This window comes from Nanorana parkeri, unplaced genomic scaffold, assembly GCF_000935625.1.
Source record: "Nanorana parkeri isolate BGI_ZX_2015 unplaced genomic scaffold, ASM93562v1 scaffold436, whole genome shotgun sequence".
NCBI classification, from domain to species: Eukaryota; Metazoa; Chordata; class Amphibia; order Anura; family Dicroglossidae; genus Nanorana; species Nanorana parkeri.
In genome coordinates this window covers 811,721-827,189 of record NW_017306704.1, presented here as the reverse complement: position 1 = coordinate 827,189, position 15,469 = coordinate 811,721, and the positions used below count along the sequence as shown (strand labels likewise).

The window sequence follows — 15,469 nt, the reverse complement described above, 5'->3', positions numbered from 1 at the left end:
GTGGTACCAATGGCCTCTGGTGCCCACGGATTGTGGTACCAATGGCCTCTGGTGCCCACGGATTGTGGTACCAATGGCCTCCTGTGCCCACGGATTGTGGTACCAATGGCCTCTGGAATCCACAGCTTCTGGTGCCTACGGCTTGTGGTACCCATGACTTGTGACACACTGGCTGTTCACAAGCCTGCTGAGCTCAGTGCAGTTAAAGGAAAAGCTTATATGTGTTTCTAGACTGCCCTGAAGGGCCACACATAATATTGTTTCTATAGTTGCATTGCAGTATATGAAACGGGGAGGAATGGCATTTCTGGTATAACTTACATTTGATGCACAACCTTGTTTGATGAAGCTCTAGGTATCATAACTTGCTGCATTGGTTTCTGTATAGCTTTCACTGCAATCACTCTGCTTAACAACTATTTGGATTAGTTATCAATGCACTCTACTAGATGTGGCTGTTTTCACGGGGTTAACAGACTCATAAAATTGCATTGTAAACCTGGGTATACACTAGTAGATTGTTTGTTTGTTTTTTTGTTCAGCTTGAAAGTTGAAAAAACAATCTTATCAGTGTGGATGGAGGAATCTCCCACTGCAGCTCTTGGATTCTTACTATCAGCCCCATTGGCTTTAAAATTCCCTTAAAGCTGGCCATACACTTTACAACCTTCGAAAGACCTTTGTCTTACGAGGGTTGTAAAGTAATTAAAAAAACGTACGATCTGTCCATCATGGACTGGCAGATCGTACTTGCGATCATCGATGAATGCAATGCTAAACGGGCAGTGTGCGCGTGCCTCAGGTGGCTTTGAGGCAGCAACACATTTCCTCAGGTTGCTTTGAGGCAGCGGGACATGTGCAGAGCACAAAAGACACATATCAAGAATTTTGTACATGTCCACCAGTACCTATGTCCAACAACAGTAAACTCTCAGGTATCCAGCATCCATGGGGATCGGTAGATGCCGGATAATTGTAGTTTCTTGTTGCTTGACAGTTACTAGCAACTCCCAAGCAACCCCCGTGCCCCTCGGGGTTTGTTGGCTTGAGAGTTAGTTGCTAACTTTTTAGTGTGCATGTGTCAATCAAGCAACTGGCATAAAAATCTAGGACATTATGTCCTAAAATGTATGTGCTGGTTGCTTGAATGCTGGTTAATGAGGAGTTTACTGTGTATGTATTGCAACACCAACCTTGTCTATTTTCACTTCTAGGTGGTTGAGCTGTTGAGATATTTCTCATGGGCAGAGCCTCAGCTGAAGGCAGTGAAAGCCATGCAACATGTAAGTGTCCTTCCTCATATGTAATGATGCTATATCTTGTTTTTATAATGTTAATCCACATTGTTGGGTGTTTATTTTCCTCGAGGCTCACATTGTTTCCTTCTATAAAAGAGTACCTGTACATAAACAAAGGCAACCATTAGTACCAGCATTAAGCTTTTCCATTTATTGGAACCCTGACAACATCTCTGGCGAATGAGAAGTATGCCCATCATCCAAACAAAGTGGAGGCAGACATTTTTTAGGTGTAAATAACATCTCAGAAAATTCCGACATTTAGTAAAACAGGGGTACGCAACCTCAGCACTTCAACTGTGGTTAATCTGCAAGATCTCATCATGCCTCTGGCTTTTGGGCGTCATGCCCGTGGCCATCAGTCTTGACGTGCCTCATGGGACTTGTAGTGTCAAGTTGCCGACCATTGCTGTAGATGCTAGTAATATTGCCCCATGTGCAAGGCCACAAATTGTCTTCTGTTACCGTCTATAAATGACAGGTACACTTGAAAGCTGTAATAAAGTTCCAAGTCATGGATATCGATTTATCCCACCAAATCATTTTGCATGGTATAAGTTTATGTAGAAATGGTAAAACTAATGGTAAACTTTTGTTTTGTTTTTAAGTAACCTCTTGTGTTTTTATTTTGGCAGAAAATGGTCGCCATACCTGCAGCAAAAGTAGTGAACATATTGAATTGTTTCACATTTAGTAAAGACAGATTGAGCGCCCTGGAGCTGTTGGCTGTGTAAGTACACACACTGCTTACTTCCCGCGTGGGCCATCATTAACATTTCTCAACATTTAAAGTGTACTTCCGCTTTTTCCACACACATTTTAGAAACCCCACTATATGTTTGTTATGTGTTCTCCTTCACATCGCATACTTAAAATATGCGTCTGTATAGCCGGAGGCTTTGCAGCTTCTCTGTACAATTTCCAAGTAACAGGAAAGACTAGGGACAGACTGAGCTTCCTCTCATCCACGTAAAATGCTTCTAGATCTTTAACCCTTTGTTAAGACAGACAGTGTTCATGATAATGAGATCTGGCAGCACAGTACAGTTAATTATATCTGTAAAAAAATAAGTCAAGGCAACTGGACTATTTTTCTTGAAGACGTTTCAATGGTCATCCAACCGGCTTTCTCAATTCAGAATGACTTGTACAAAAAATTATCTGGGAATAAATATGGTGAATGTTGCTCCAATACACATAATCTGTTAGTCACAACCAGGTGCTGATTGGAGTCTAGGAGGTGTTATTAACCAGTGAAGGGAGCTCTTAAGGCATCAGCATACCAAGACATTTTGGACAATTTCATGCTCCCAACTTTGTGGTACCAGTTTGGGGACGGCCCCTTCCTGTTCCAACATGACTGTGCACCAGTGCACAAAGCAAGGTCCATAAAGACATGGATGAGCGGGTTTGGGGTGGAGGAACTTGACTAGCCTGCACAGAGTCCTGACCTCAACCAGATAGAACACATTTTGGATGAATTAGATTGGAGACGGTGAGCCAGGCCTTCTCGTCCAACATCAGTACCTGACCTCACAAATGTGCTTCTGGAAGAATGGTGAAACATTCCCATAGACACACTCCTAAACCTTGTGGACGCCTTCCCAGAAGAGTTGAAGCTGTTCTAGCGGCATAGGGTGGGCCAACTCAACATCAAGACTGGGATGCCATTAAAGTTCATGTGCGTGTAAAGGCCGACGTCCCAATGCTTTTGGAAATATAGTGTAGCTTAAAAACATTTTGAGCTTAATATCACTTCAAGTACCTAGGAGATGTGAGAGAGCCCTGACCCACCGGGTGCACATCTCCAGTCTCTTTCCCTAAGGACATGACTACCTGCTTGTGCTGTATTACCATTCTCTTCCCATAGAGGGAACAACATATAGGAATATAAATTGAACCCTTATCCATGCAATGCAAAACTAAATGGGGGGAGGAAAGCTTTCTCTGGGGTGGGTTTAATTTTTTTGTGCCAAAATCCTAAGGGGTTCATTTATAAAAGTTCAGCCTGGCATATAGCCGAGTGGATGCCATTTACATGGCACTAGCGCCCCTAGATGGTGCTGACAAGTATACGTATTTCCTATACTTGTACTTGTTAGCGCCATCTAGGGTGCTAGTGCCGTGCATACGTTTATGAATGACCCCCTATGTGTAGCTTATTTTAAAGTAAGCAGCTAAGATCATGTCACTAACCCACATTAACTCCTCACGGTTTGGGTCACTGAGGTCAAATCCGTGAAATCTGAATTCCTATTGGTTTACTTGTAATTTAGCTGACCTTAGTGAAGTCAGTCATGCAAGCATGATCCAGCCCCCAAAAGTTGTTTGCCATAAACATGTAAGTTTGAATTACCCAGTTGAGGTGTTGGAAGGTTTGCAGTTGGGCGTCATGTGCAAGTTTATTTCAGGGGCAGTATGAGCAAGGACCTAAAAATATCCAACATGTCAAATCATCAGTTCTGTAGCTGGAGGTGACTCTTAGATCTACACGTGCTCATATGTGCGATCATTACCTGTCCGGACTAAAACTATCCGTATGGGATGATCAATGGTGTCCTTAGCCTTTTTGCCGCCTGAGCTCTAATTCACACCTGAGTGACAGCTTCTTCTATGCGCGTTTTGTGTAGCACGTTCTTGCGTGGTTTGCAAATTTTTTATGTGCGTAACACATACAGTCGCGCATTTTTGCAAGCAGATTGTGACACTTTGATGAGAATGCATAGATGTGCGTTTTACACTTGTAAAAATGTGCGAAAATATGAAACAATGCAGCAAACTTGTGTTTTTGAGCATTTCTATTGAAGTCTATGGGGCAGGGAAGTGCTACAAGTGACAAAACGCTTAGATGTGAACATGGCCATAGAAATGAATGGTTTTATTTTGGGGGTGGGGGGAGGGTCAGCGGTAAATGAGGGCTGAGGCTGCCGGGGGGTGGGTGGATCAGCGGTGATGGAGTGACATCACCCTCTGTGAGCTCTGCATCCCGGGGTCCCGCCCGGCTCCTGGCAACAAGATACGTCACTGGTTCCCAAGAGCTCTGCGGGACACCAGGCAAAGCATCCCAGGATGCTAAGAGCTGATGCATGGCCCTTGCACATCTCCCTGTCTGGCTCTTAGCATCCTGGGTTTCTCTGGCAGGAAAAGGGCAGCAGGCAGAACTGTAGTGTGACCCAAAGAGATGCTGCAGCCCCAGACTGCCTCATTAAAGGGACGGTCCTGGGGGCCATCATCATCCTCATCTCCTGCCTTGTGGTTCTTTTACGATGCTGTAAACTGTCTGCTAGTCATGACAATAAGAATGGTGAATGGTAAAATGCAATGGCATATAATCCCTGTAGTGAAGGTGTTTGAACATTCTTGCATCTTTGAATACGTCAGATGACTCTATTATCAGTGGGACAATGATAACAAACACAGACGCCATTAGGTGGATTGTTGTTTTCCAACTTGACTTGTATAATTGCTGCACTGCCCATAGAGAATGGTTTGTTTGCTCTCTAGTGGCTTTAAACCTGTTAGGTAATGATTATCTGTATAAGTGAAGAGATAATTATTTCTAATCGATGGAACTTCCTGTAATAAGGATATGACCTGATCTGTCATCCCCGGATTCCTCTCAGCAAAGGAAGACAACGTTTTACTGACTTTCCTTATTGAAACGATTGTTGCTTGTTTCTTGGTGGAACCTGGATTATGATGGGATTAGCCCTAATACTTCAAATTGGTTTATTGATATCCTCCATCCTATGTTTCTGGTGTAGTGTGGGAGAAATTTGATTTGTTGCCAGGGGGCTATCACAACTGTTCTTACTTTGGAACAATTAAAGAAACAGGCCAGCCAAAATAAAAATTAATTTTCTAATAATAGCTGTAGTGCATCAGTCCACCCCTCTTACATCTGAGCAGAACCTGGAAATCTGGGAACCCATTTCTAATGCAGGAAAGATATGGTATTCCCAGACACATTCAGTACAGGCTCCCTGTTGTCCCCCACATACAGAAAGCATAAATAATAGGGATGCACCCACACCGATACTTCCGGTATCAGGAAGCCGGGCAGCACGTCATTACACGCTGCCCAGCTTCCTGATTGGTCGGGAAACCGGTTTCATGCTCCCTCGTCACCTAGTGACGAGATGCATGGGGACGGCTTCCCTGCTAATCTGGAAGCCGGGTGGCGAGTCTTTTATATGCTGCCCGGCTTCCCAGCTAATCAGGAAGTCAGGTGGCGAGTCATTCCTGAATGGGACTTCCGGTACTCAGTATTCGGTATTGGCGAGTACCGGAACAAAAATATCGCTACCGGTATCAGTGCATCCGTAATAAATAATGAAATGTACTAGGCATTTTCTCCCAGCCGCCAATCAGATTTACACCTGCCGTGGAAGTAAGACTATGATCCTTGAACAGGATGGCTCCACAACTTTCACACCTCCGATCCTGTTCTTGGGCAGTCGACATCTGCTTTGCCACATTCCACGGTGATTGGATTGGTGTCTGTGTTACCTGTGTGGATATAAATGCCGGGGTGTGCTTCCTGCCTTCAGATATGATTTGTCTGATTGAAACCTCCAACATATTCCCCCAGTCTAGGTGCATAAATTGTAAATGTCAGTTTCAGTTATTGTGCTCTGTAAATACCCTTTAATGCAGAAGTGAAAAGACTCGGGGTGGGTCCTTGGGGGCCTGGGCATAATGGAAGTGGGTTGAATGATGCTCTTCATCATTCAACCTGGAAGACAGAGGACATCTTGTCACAGAAAATGATTACTGTGGGGAAAAGCACTTGCTTGAAGGTGAGTATTGCAGCAACAATTGTTTGTGTTCTTTTTTTTTTTTTTTCTTCAAAATATGTTTTATTAAAGTTTCAGCAATTTTTACAGTGTAAAACTTACGGCATTACTTCAGGAGAAATAGGTATATAGTGCAGTAGTTGATCACATCCATGGCATCCCATAAAGAATCTGCATAATCCACGTAAAACACAATGAATATATCATCATCTATATAGATGCAGCTGTACAGTGCCATCAAGCAGTACCCACGTTTCCTACCTGCAAGGCACCCGAGGCATTCGATGCAGCATTGGTCAGGTACCATTTAGTGTATCGGAAGGGCTTGACAATTTGATGGTGTTCCTTTTTTTATTTTAGCTTTCAATTGCATTTCTTATAGTTTTTATTTTGAGCTGGAGTTCTGCTCCAAGGAAAGGATTTGTGTGTACTAGAGATCCCTTCTGTTTCTTAAGCTTAAATAGTTTTCATACTGAAAGAGGACCCATTCTTGTGACCTCTCTCTAAAGGCCTAAGGCCGGCCCTGACTGCATGTCACATTTTGTACGGTCAGGAAACGCAAAACGCATAAAAAATGCGTCAAACGCACTGCACTGCAGCTTACATACTAACAGCCCCACTCCAGGAACGCATCAAAAACACAGCAAAAACGCACCATCAGTAGCACCGTGTCTGCAGATCCCGACCTGATCAGGACCTGATATCATGTGAACAGGCCCTTAGTTGGGAGGCACTGCTATGTGGTTCCCACCTCTTGGCGCTGACATTTCCATGCACTATTTAGATCAAATCTGGCATCCATCTCTTTTATTTATTATTTTATCTATTTTGTTTTTTGAGTTGATCAAAGCGAGTTGTTCTAATGATGTAACTTTTAGCTGCGTAATACTCAAACTGATTGTGGCCTCCAGAGAATTCTCCAGTGCCAGTGCATCCTTCTCAAGAGATTGGGCTGTTTGTTTGACTTTGCATCCATCTGTATTGTGAAGTACGTAAACTTTTCTGCCTTTACATATTGATCCTGATATTTAGTTTATTTCACATATAGTACACTCGTAGTTTAAACATTCAGCAGTATAGAACCTTGAGAAAAACACATATTTTTATTGAAAAAACATTACACATGGTTATGGTTCCTCACTCAGGTGATAAACATGCAGATATAAAGTTTATTTCTAGTCTGTTTTAATGATCTTTTGATGAAATAGAAAGTTGCCGTGTTTGCTGACGACAAAACATTGTATAGCAAAATACCAGACTTAGCAGGAAAGTGATATATTACAGGTGGTTTGTGACAAAATATTTAAAAAAAGTGTGGCTTAATAGCAAATTAAAGTCTCTCTTTTTAAAGGAGAACTATGAGGTGAGTGCTTTTCACTCACCTCATAGTTCTAGCCGACCTGTGACAATGAGACTGTCACAGGTCGGCTCAGTAGATCGGGAGGTGAGCGAACACATACCGGCGTTCGCTCACCTCTCGATCCTGTCACGGCTCTCTGCCGTGACAGGGGAGGGGCTGGATTCCCCCCTCCCCGCTCCGATCCGGCAGCGCTGACTGGCGGAACGGACGGGGGAGGGGGCGGGTACAGCTGGCTCTGCCTCTAGATATCTACTGCTAGAAATATGCCACATATGGAAAAAAAATAAAATAAATTGTCAAATAGGTAGTACTTACCTGTGTCTGCGCCGCCCGCTCCCGGCGCATGCGCAGTCCATATCACCAGAGGGGAGAAGAGGAGAGACTGCGTATAAGTGAATGCACGCAGCCAGGAGCGTGCACGCAGGACAGACTCTGTGGGACACAGGAAGACATAGGAGTCTGCGCTGGATCAGAGAGTGGCGCCTGCGCTGGAGGGACTTCAAGGGTTTAAAGTAAAGTAAAGAAATGTATAGGTATATATGTAGAGTAGGGGAATAGCTTTGCCCTATTTTAATTTAAAATATATGTAAACCCTAACAATAAACGTCTCTTATTTGGTCTGTTAAAGTCATATTAAACTCTCAAACCTTTTTGAATAATGCATCCAGATCAAGCAACTATACATTACCATGCAAAGTGTTTCTTTACATTTCTGCCCACGCATTTACCGTCATGGTTCCAAACAGTTGGCTCCATCTCTCTCAGCTCCGCTTCCCTGAACTTCGCATCCAGTATAAGGTCACAAGGAACATAGCTGTCTCAGGCAACTGTCTAGCTACCTGATGGGGGGAAGGGGAGGGAGGTGAGTATTAAATTGCTGTGTCTGTGTGTTTGTGCAGATACATACAGCTTATTAGCACACACAAGGCTTCATAGGACCCTGCAAGAGAAAGGAGTCAACCTAAAACAGGATATCAGGGCCAGTGCTCGGGAAACCAACTGATTCTGCAGGAAACTAAAACTCTTAAACATTAAGAAGCAGCATCCATTGTAAGACATTCAATCAACATTTGAAATCCCTTAAAACCCTTTTGACTTTAATATCACTTTAAATATACCACTGAAACCTCCTTTTTTTTTAATAGATCTTTTTATAAGTTAAAAACTACCTGTGGATCAGCTGATAAGTTCCTGTGCTTTTTGTCTTTGCTTTTGTTGACTGTTCTCAATTACATTTCTCAACTATTTCTGAGGACTACAGACCCCCTCTCTTCCCATGGAGGATAGAAAACTGGCAACTTATGTAGCCCTATCTTAGTTTTTGTTTTCATACCGTGAGTGAGAGCTGTTACCTTAGGACAGGAAGTAGGTTAATTTCAGAATTACCAGGTGAAAATAAAGGAACAAAAGCCTGGTAAAATAAAACTAATGCCGCCACCACCACCACATTTAAGGATTGGTCAACTTCAGTATATTCATTTTTTGTTTTGGGGGTTTAGATCAGCTTTAAATGGAATACAGTTGGGCAAAACAAATTAACGGAGGACATGGAAATATTTCTTAACAGTAACTTTAAGCTAAATGAATGTTGTTTTTTAATGTTATTATAATTATATGTATATTTAATATTTAAAATATTTAATTATAACATAAAATGATTTGTTAAATATATTTATAATATAATTCTGTTTTTAGACCAAAGCTACACGGGTTGTAAGGGGCTGAAATAGATGGATTTGTCTCTTATCAACCTTAAACTAAATCTAGGGAAACACACTATATAAAATATCTTCTTGGATTTGTGTATGACAAAACATAAGTCATTGGTAACAATGTCTGTAGAAAATCATTCTGTTGCCCTTTACTAGTACATGTGTTGACTACTACAAATGGAACGTTGGAGTTGGATGAGTCACACTTGCCTTGTATTTAACATTCGTTTTTCCACTCAGTCACCCTTGTGACGGAACACCAAACAGTATCACTGACAGCGATCTCTTGTAGTGTACCTAACAAATGGCAGTACTATTGTACAGCAGTATACAACACATATTCCATAGACAATTCATGTACAGACAATAGAGGGGCTTTCCTACCTCATATAACAATCGTGATTAATCGCCATTCATTGTTCAGTAATATAACTTCATGAGACTAACAATATACCTAAACCTGGTGTCCATGGGATTGTGCATTGTCATATCTTTTGAAACGTTTCTAGCGGCCTTATATGATACAGCATGTGACCTTGAAAAATAGTTTGCCTGCACCAGTGATAATTAATGTGTGTCATAAAAAAGGGGGTGTAGTTATGCAGTCAGTTTTTTTATTGTAATTATTTTCAATTATTTTGCAGAAATCACTTTTCAGTTTGACGTGGAAGAGTTCATGTCTTTTGAGAAAAAAAAATACTGTTTTAATGTTAAAATTAATTAAACAATTAAACATGAATGTTTTTTTCATTAACTGTAGCTGCTATTGTTTTGCTCTAGTTGCCATTATGTTCAACCTTTTTTAATTTAGACCTTTTTGATAAAAAAATAATATACATACATGTTGCAGAGTAATAGCCCCCTCCCCTAATTATCGGTGTTATACATTATAATGCAGTATACGTGTGTGTGTGTGTGTGTATATATATATATAAGTATACCAGTTATGGCCATAAATATTGGCAATTGTTCTCTTTCGTCCACGTCCAGGGAGATTAGCTACAGTGCCATGGGCTGTAAACTTCTTGGCGATGTTGCGCACAGAGGACACAGGAACATTAAGAGCTCTGGAGATGGACTTGTAACTTTGAGATTGTCCATGCTTTTCCATTAAAACGTGGAATGCAATTATTTCATGCAATTTGGAAAAAGTGCCAATAATTGTGCCCAGTCCATGTTTTTTGTGTCATACCAATACAAAACAAAAGAAAAAAAAGGAGAATGCCTAAACATTTGTAAGTGCAACAATTTTCTGCATTAAGTGGTGCATTATCTGACAGAAATGCAGGGGTGCCAATATTTTTGGCCATGACTGTGTATATAATATATATACACACACACACACACACACACAGACACATACATGTACACTCACACACATATACATATATACAAGGTCTTTAATAATTGGTAACAGTATACTAATATGTAGTTGGTAAATGAACATTATAAAAATGAGATGAAGCAATGGACAATGAAAGTCTAACTCCAGAAAGTCATTTAAAAAAACACCCCTGTGTCCACTTCCTATCAGCTTCATGTAGTCCTCTGCACAGCAACAGTAAAGTGCTTTGACAGACAAATCCCCTTTTGTTTGCATTGCCACCAGCTGCTGTCAGCATACCCAAATGGAGCTAGCAGCTGATTGGCTGAGAATTTTAAAACTGGTTCCTTAGATCAGCCAATCAAGGGATGCTGAGAGAAGGATGCCAACAGAGGCACCCATGGTACAAATTTTGGTCCTTTCATCAGGAACCAGCTGAAATTCGAACCCGACTTCAGACTGTGTGTGGGAGGGCAGCACTCATAGCTAATCAGGGCTTTTACTTGTCAGCTTAAAGAGACTCTGTTACCAACTCACAAGCTTGTGTAAGAGAGGTGACTAAGGAAGCATAACCTCAGCAGCCATTTTTTTTCCTTATGGTCCCTATTGGACGGGTATGTATCCTTACCATGATTTCAAGTGGGAAGGTTGTTGAAATGCTTCCATCTATAAGTGTAAAGCTAGCCATACATACATATATTGTGCTTGCAGAGTGTCCTCAGAAATGTTTTTTCTGGAGTGATGTTTTGTGGAAACAATTTTATATTTGGCATAGGCTAATGTGTTTCAAGTTAAAGGCTCTGGCAGTCATCTCATAGCCAGACTATAGTGGTGTGTATGTGGAAGAAATTATGCAGAATTATGAATCTTACGTTTATAAAGATCCACAAAGTAGTTTATTGTGGTCACAGAACTTGCACTTGGCTTTACATATGCATAAAATGCATGAACACTGTCACTTGTGGCAATTTCTGTATACACATGTGTAAATGGATTTATATTTTTCCTTAGAAATATTCTTGATGCTTCGAATTATCGGCCAATTGAAGACCTTTTTAAAACAAATCTAACAGAGAAAAAACGTTGCAGAAGGATCTTGGAACAGGTAACCATTTAGAATGGTGCAGTAATATTCAGCTGCCAATCAGAAATGATTTGTTTTAGGTTGCCAGTGGTAACTAGCTATAGTGAACACTAGCTCTAGTTTTGCCTAGGCATGCTGCAATGCCTGGTCCTAATATTAAGTAGGGTTGGTAGTAATCTAATTTGTCAACTTTTCAAGAGTTGATTTGCTTAAAATCCATTTTGGTCAACGGACCTGACCAGTAAAACAACTAAGGAGAAAACTTTAAACATTACTGTTGATGTAAAAGGTTTTCCTGCTTCAGTCACAAATATGACAAACCTTTGTTGTATTCATGTTGAGCAGTACGGGTGCTCTGTTTGTACCTCCATTGATAAACTGTATTAGAGGGGATATTGTGGTTCTCTGAGGTGGCTGGGATACCGCCAATGAGCTTCCATTCAAGGATTTGCAAATCTATTCACAAATTGTGGCAAGACATTTCTTAAATGTATTAGTTATTACACATGCCCCTTTATTAAAACACCTATTCCAAATAATTTTCCAGTGAGGTGTTTTGCCGTGTGGTATTATTTGCCTGATCATCTCTACTTCCAAGGACAGAGCTGTTCAGGGCCAAAAGAAGCCATAGTCACTTTTATGGGACTGAAAGAGAGAACCATCACATCTAGATGTTTCTTCTGTATAGGAGGTGGTTCCACATTGTATATGCACAGATGTTTGTTAGGGGGGGGGGTGTCCACATTTTATATGTACAGATCTTTGTTAAATGGTATGTGTACACTAGCAAATGCAGTCTAGTTTGCAGTGTATGTGGTTCCTGAGGCTTTAAATCATATTTCAATGGAGCTGGCTCCTGGATTCCAGGAGCTCCCCGACTTTAAAGGATATGATTAGTAACATCTTCATGTACATCAGTTATTGACTAACAGTTCTGGATGTAATGTGGTTTGATGTGTGCTTTTGTGGGTTTCTTTCCTTTAGGCAACAAAGAGTGGATGTAAAGCTCCAAATGCTATGATTTCCTCCTGTGGGATGATCCCCGGAAACCCGTACCCCAAGGGCAGACCCAGTCGCATCAATGGAATATTCCCTGTAAGGACACTACTTATACTGCATAACACATAGATGTGCAGATCATTAAAATAAAAACTGGGTGCCGTTGTGACTTTCCAAAACCGCCCAAAGACCACTTAGGAAATGATCTGTTAGATTTCCTAGTAAACTGAAGTATCTTTACCAACCCTGAACTTGGATGCATCTTTCTCAGCATTGTCTACAATACCAGATTACTTTGACCATACAGTATGAATCATATTTTCACATGAAAGCAAGCAGCAGGCTGTGTCTTTCAACATAGTGGATATGAAGAACCATTTTTTGAAGACATTTGTGTTCACTGGGCTAATCTGATTAGTACTGACTCCTGGTTTTCAGCAGAATATGATTAGGGCAGGTTTCACCCAACTTCTATCATAGTCCCACACTTAGGTTGGCCCCATCCAGCAGATACATATACTTGCCTTTCAAGCCCCCCCCCTGCTGCTGCTACTTTCATCACAGACACCGCAAAATACCACACTAAGTCAGAGTTCACACCGGATTGATTGTTCCACACTCTGTCATCTGACTGTTCAGGCCTGTTGATTGGCCACTCAGGCCTGAGCACTGCATCACGGAATCATCAGGAAATTATTTTGCGGTGGCTACAGGAAGGCATGGCAGGGGAACAGTTGGCAGGTGAGAATAAGTGGGTCAGGGGATGGAATATCAAGAGACCTGAATAGGAAAAAAAAGTGACCGCATCTGTTTAACGATGGTACCATGTACTTAGGAGTTAAGTTGCATCCCCTTCTGGCACAGTCATATTCTAAAAAAAAATGGAAGATATTTTTAATATGATCTTTAACTGAAAAGTACTTCTTTATATTTTAGGGAACATCTCTGAAGAAGGATGGAGAAGAGACAAATGACGGAAAGGGAATTGCAGCCAGGATACTTGGCCCATGTAAACCAGTAAGTAAATAAAAAAAATCAAATGTAAAACATAAAGTGAAAAATGTGACTTAAATTGCTGTGCATGAAAGATTTAGTACTTGAAGCTATATTGTATGTCACCTTTGACTACATGTTTTTAATTTTACTCAATATAATGAAATGTGAGAACCAGAAAGCTGTTCCAGATGGTTGGAAGGATGTTTTGTTTTTTTTATAAGCTATGTAAATTTTAGTGTATCCTTCCCTTTTTTTTTGCAGAAAAACGTTAAAAGATTTTCGTCCCAATCCCAGTTTCCGTTCTACAGGAATTTAATCTATATAGCTCCTTGAAAGAGAGGTCCTGCGTTTTTTTAATGTATTCTGAGTGTTTGGTTTATTTTCATTTCCAGTTACTTACTGTGATATCTCACAGACCTGTAATAAGTTATTGGATGTTTAACTTTACCAGCCATTTGCTTTTGAAGACATGAATTGCTTGATGATTTCCATCTGGTTGTTTTGCTAGCGCAGTCCACTTATTTCTGTAATATTATAGGAAAGGAGTAGATAAATGCTCTGCATAAAATATTATATTTTTATCTGTAAAAGACATGTCGGTGAAATGTATTATACATAAACTTACATACATATAATATGGACCCTTGTATCAAATATATAATAATTGTTCTCCCTTCCGCAGGCTCCTTCTTCATATAATCCACACAAGCCAGTACCGTACCCGATTCCTCCTTGTCGGCCTCACCCAACTATTGCTCCAAGTAAGAATAGCTGATTCCAGTGTAAGCCGCAGAAAACCAAAATATGATTCTATAGTTTATACTGTATCTACTAACAGACATAAACCTACAATCTGTATCATGTATTTCTCTTAACACACAGTTTTTGATTATTGCCTGTACAGTAAAAAGTTGCGCTAAGCATGTTGCTTAGGCTTTTGGTTCATTGCCTTCCTCTTCTCCTCTTGTCGCTCTCTGAATCTTCCTATATTGCATCATACCTCTCATACTGTGTCTTGCCTTCGTCCCTATTCATTCTGCATGCCTTACTTGATATGGTTTTATCCTAATCAAATCCTCATTTTTTTAATTTATTTTTTCTTGTAAGATCTACAGTACATCACAAATGTAGAGTTTCAAGAGAAATGAAACTGCTATATGGTTGCCATATATCATATTTAATCAACTGGTGTTGCCTTGCTCACAATGTAAGCTCACTAAGCTCAAGCATGCAATGGCATCTTCCAGTTCCAATCATTAGGGCATTATGGCTTTGTATACACAAGTGCTGTGTAAAGAATTCTGGTTGGGCAGCTGAAACCTTTGCATGGAATCGGGACTGAGGGCCATATAAAAGAACGTTCACTTAGACAGTATGGATTCTATTTAAAAACAATTTGCAGGGCTCTTTGCCCATTGAATATATGTAAATATTCATTTCGGGCAAATAATGCCAAAAATTAACGTACTTAATATATTTTTTCCCCAGTTCTAATGTATTATTGTGTAATACTACATTTTGGCCAAACGATGGAGATGAGGAGCATATGAATTTACTAATTTCCCATGCGCCTCAGCTCTGTCTAGTGGCCAAAATGTAGCATTACATGACCATACAATCGAACTGGAATAGAATATATTAAGAAAATGCATTTTTGGCATTGTTCGCCCAAACCAAACATTCATTGATAGTCACAGGGCAAAGGGCCCTGCAAATTGTGTAGAAATAGACCCCTACAGGTTAAAGTTTACCTAAAGGCCATCATTTTTTTGTTTGGGCAGGGAATGGTTATAATTCCTATCTGGGTTTTTTTCTTGTCTATGTCCCATTGGGGAGAATTCCCTTCACTTCCTCTCCTGGAAACACAACAGGGAGTGAGTGGAAATGTCTCCAAAGTAAA

General features: G+C 40.6%; 1 protein-coding gene across 1 annotated transcript in view; it reads left to right on the top strand.

Annotated features, from left to right (window-relative positions):
* The window catches only part of PROSER1 (proline and serine rich 1), a 34,508-nt gene that overhangs the window by 2,442 nt on the left and 16,597 nt on the right, over positions 1-15,469 (top strand). The window contains exons 3-8 of the mRNA XM_018560175.1: positions 1,215-1,283; positions 1,934-2,028; positions 11,502-11,595; positions 12,559-12,669; positions 13,510-13,590; positions 14,252-14,330. Coding sequence (XP_018415677.1) covers positions 1,215-1,283; positions 1,934-2,028; positions 11,502-11,595; positions 12,559-12,669; positions 13,510-13,590; positions 14,252-14,330 — 529 coding nt within the window. The remainder of the gene's footprint in view (positions 1-1,214; positions 1,284-1,933; positions 2,029-11,501; positions 11,596-12,558; positions 12,670-13,509; positions 13,591-14,251; positions 14,331-15,469) is intronic.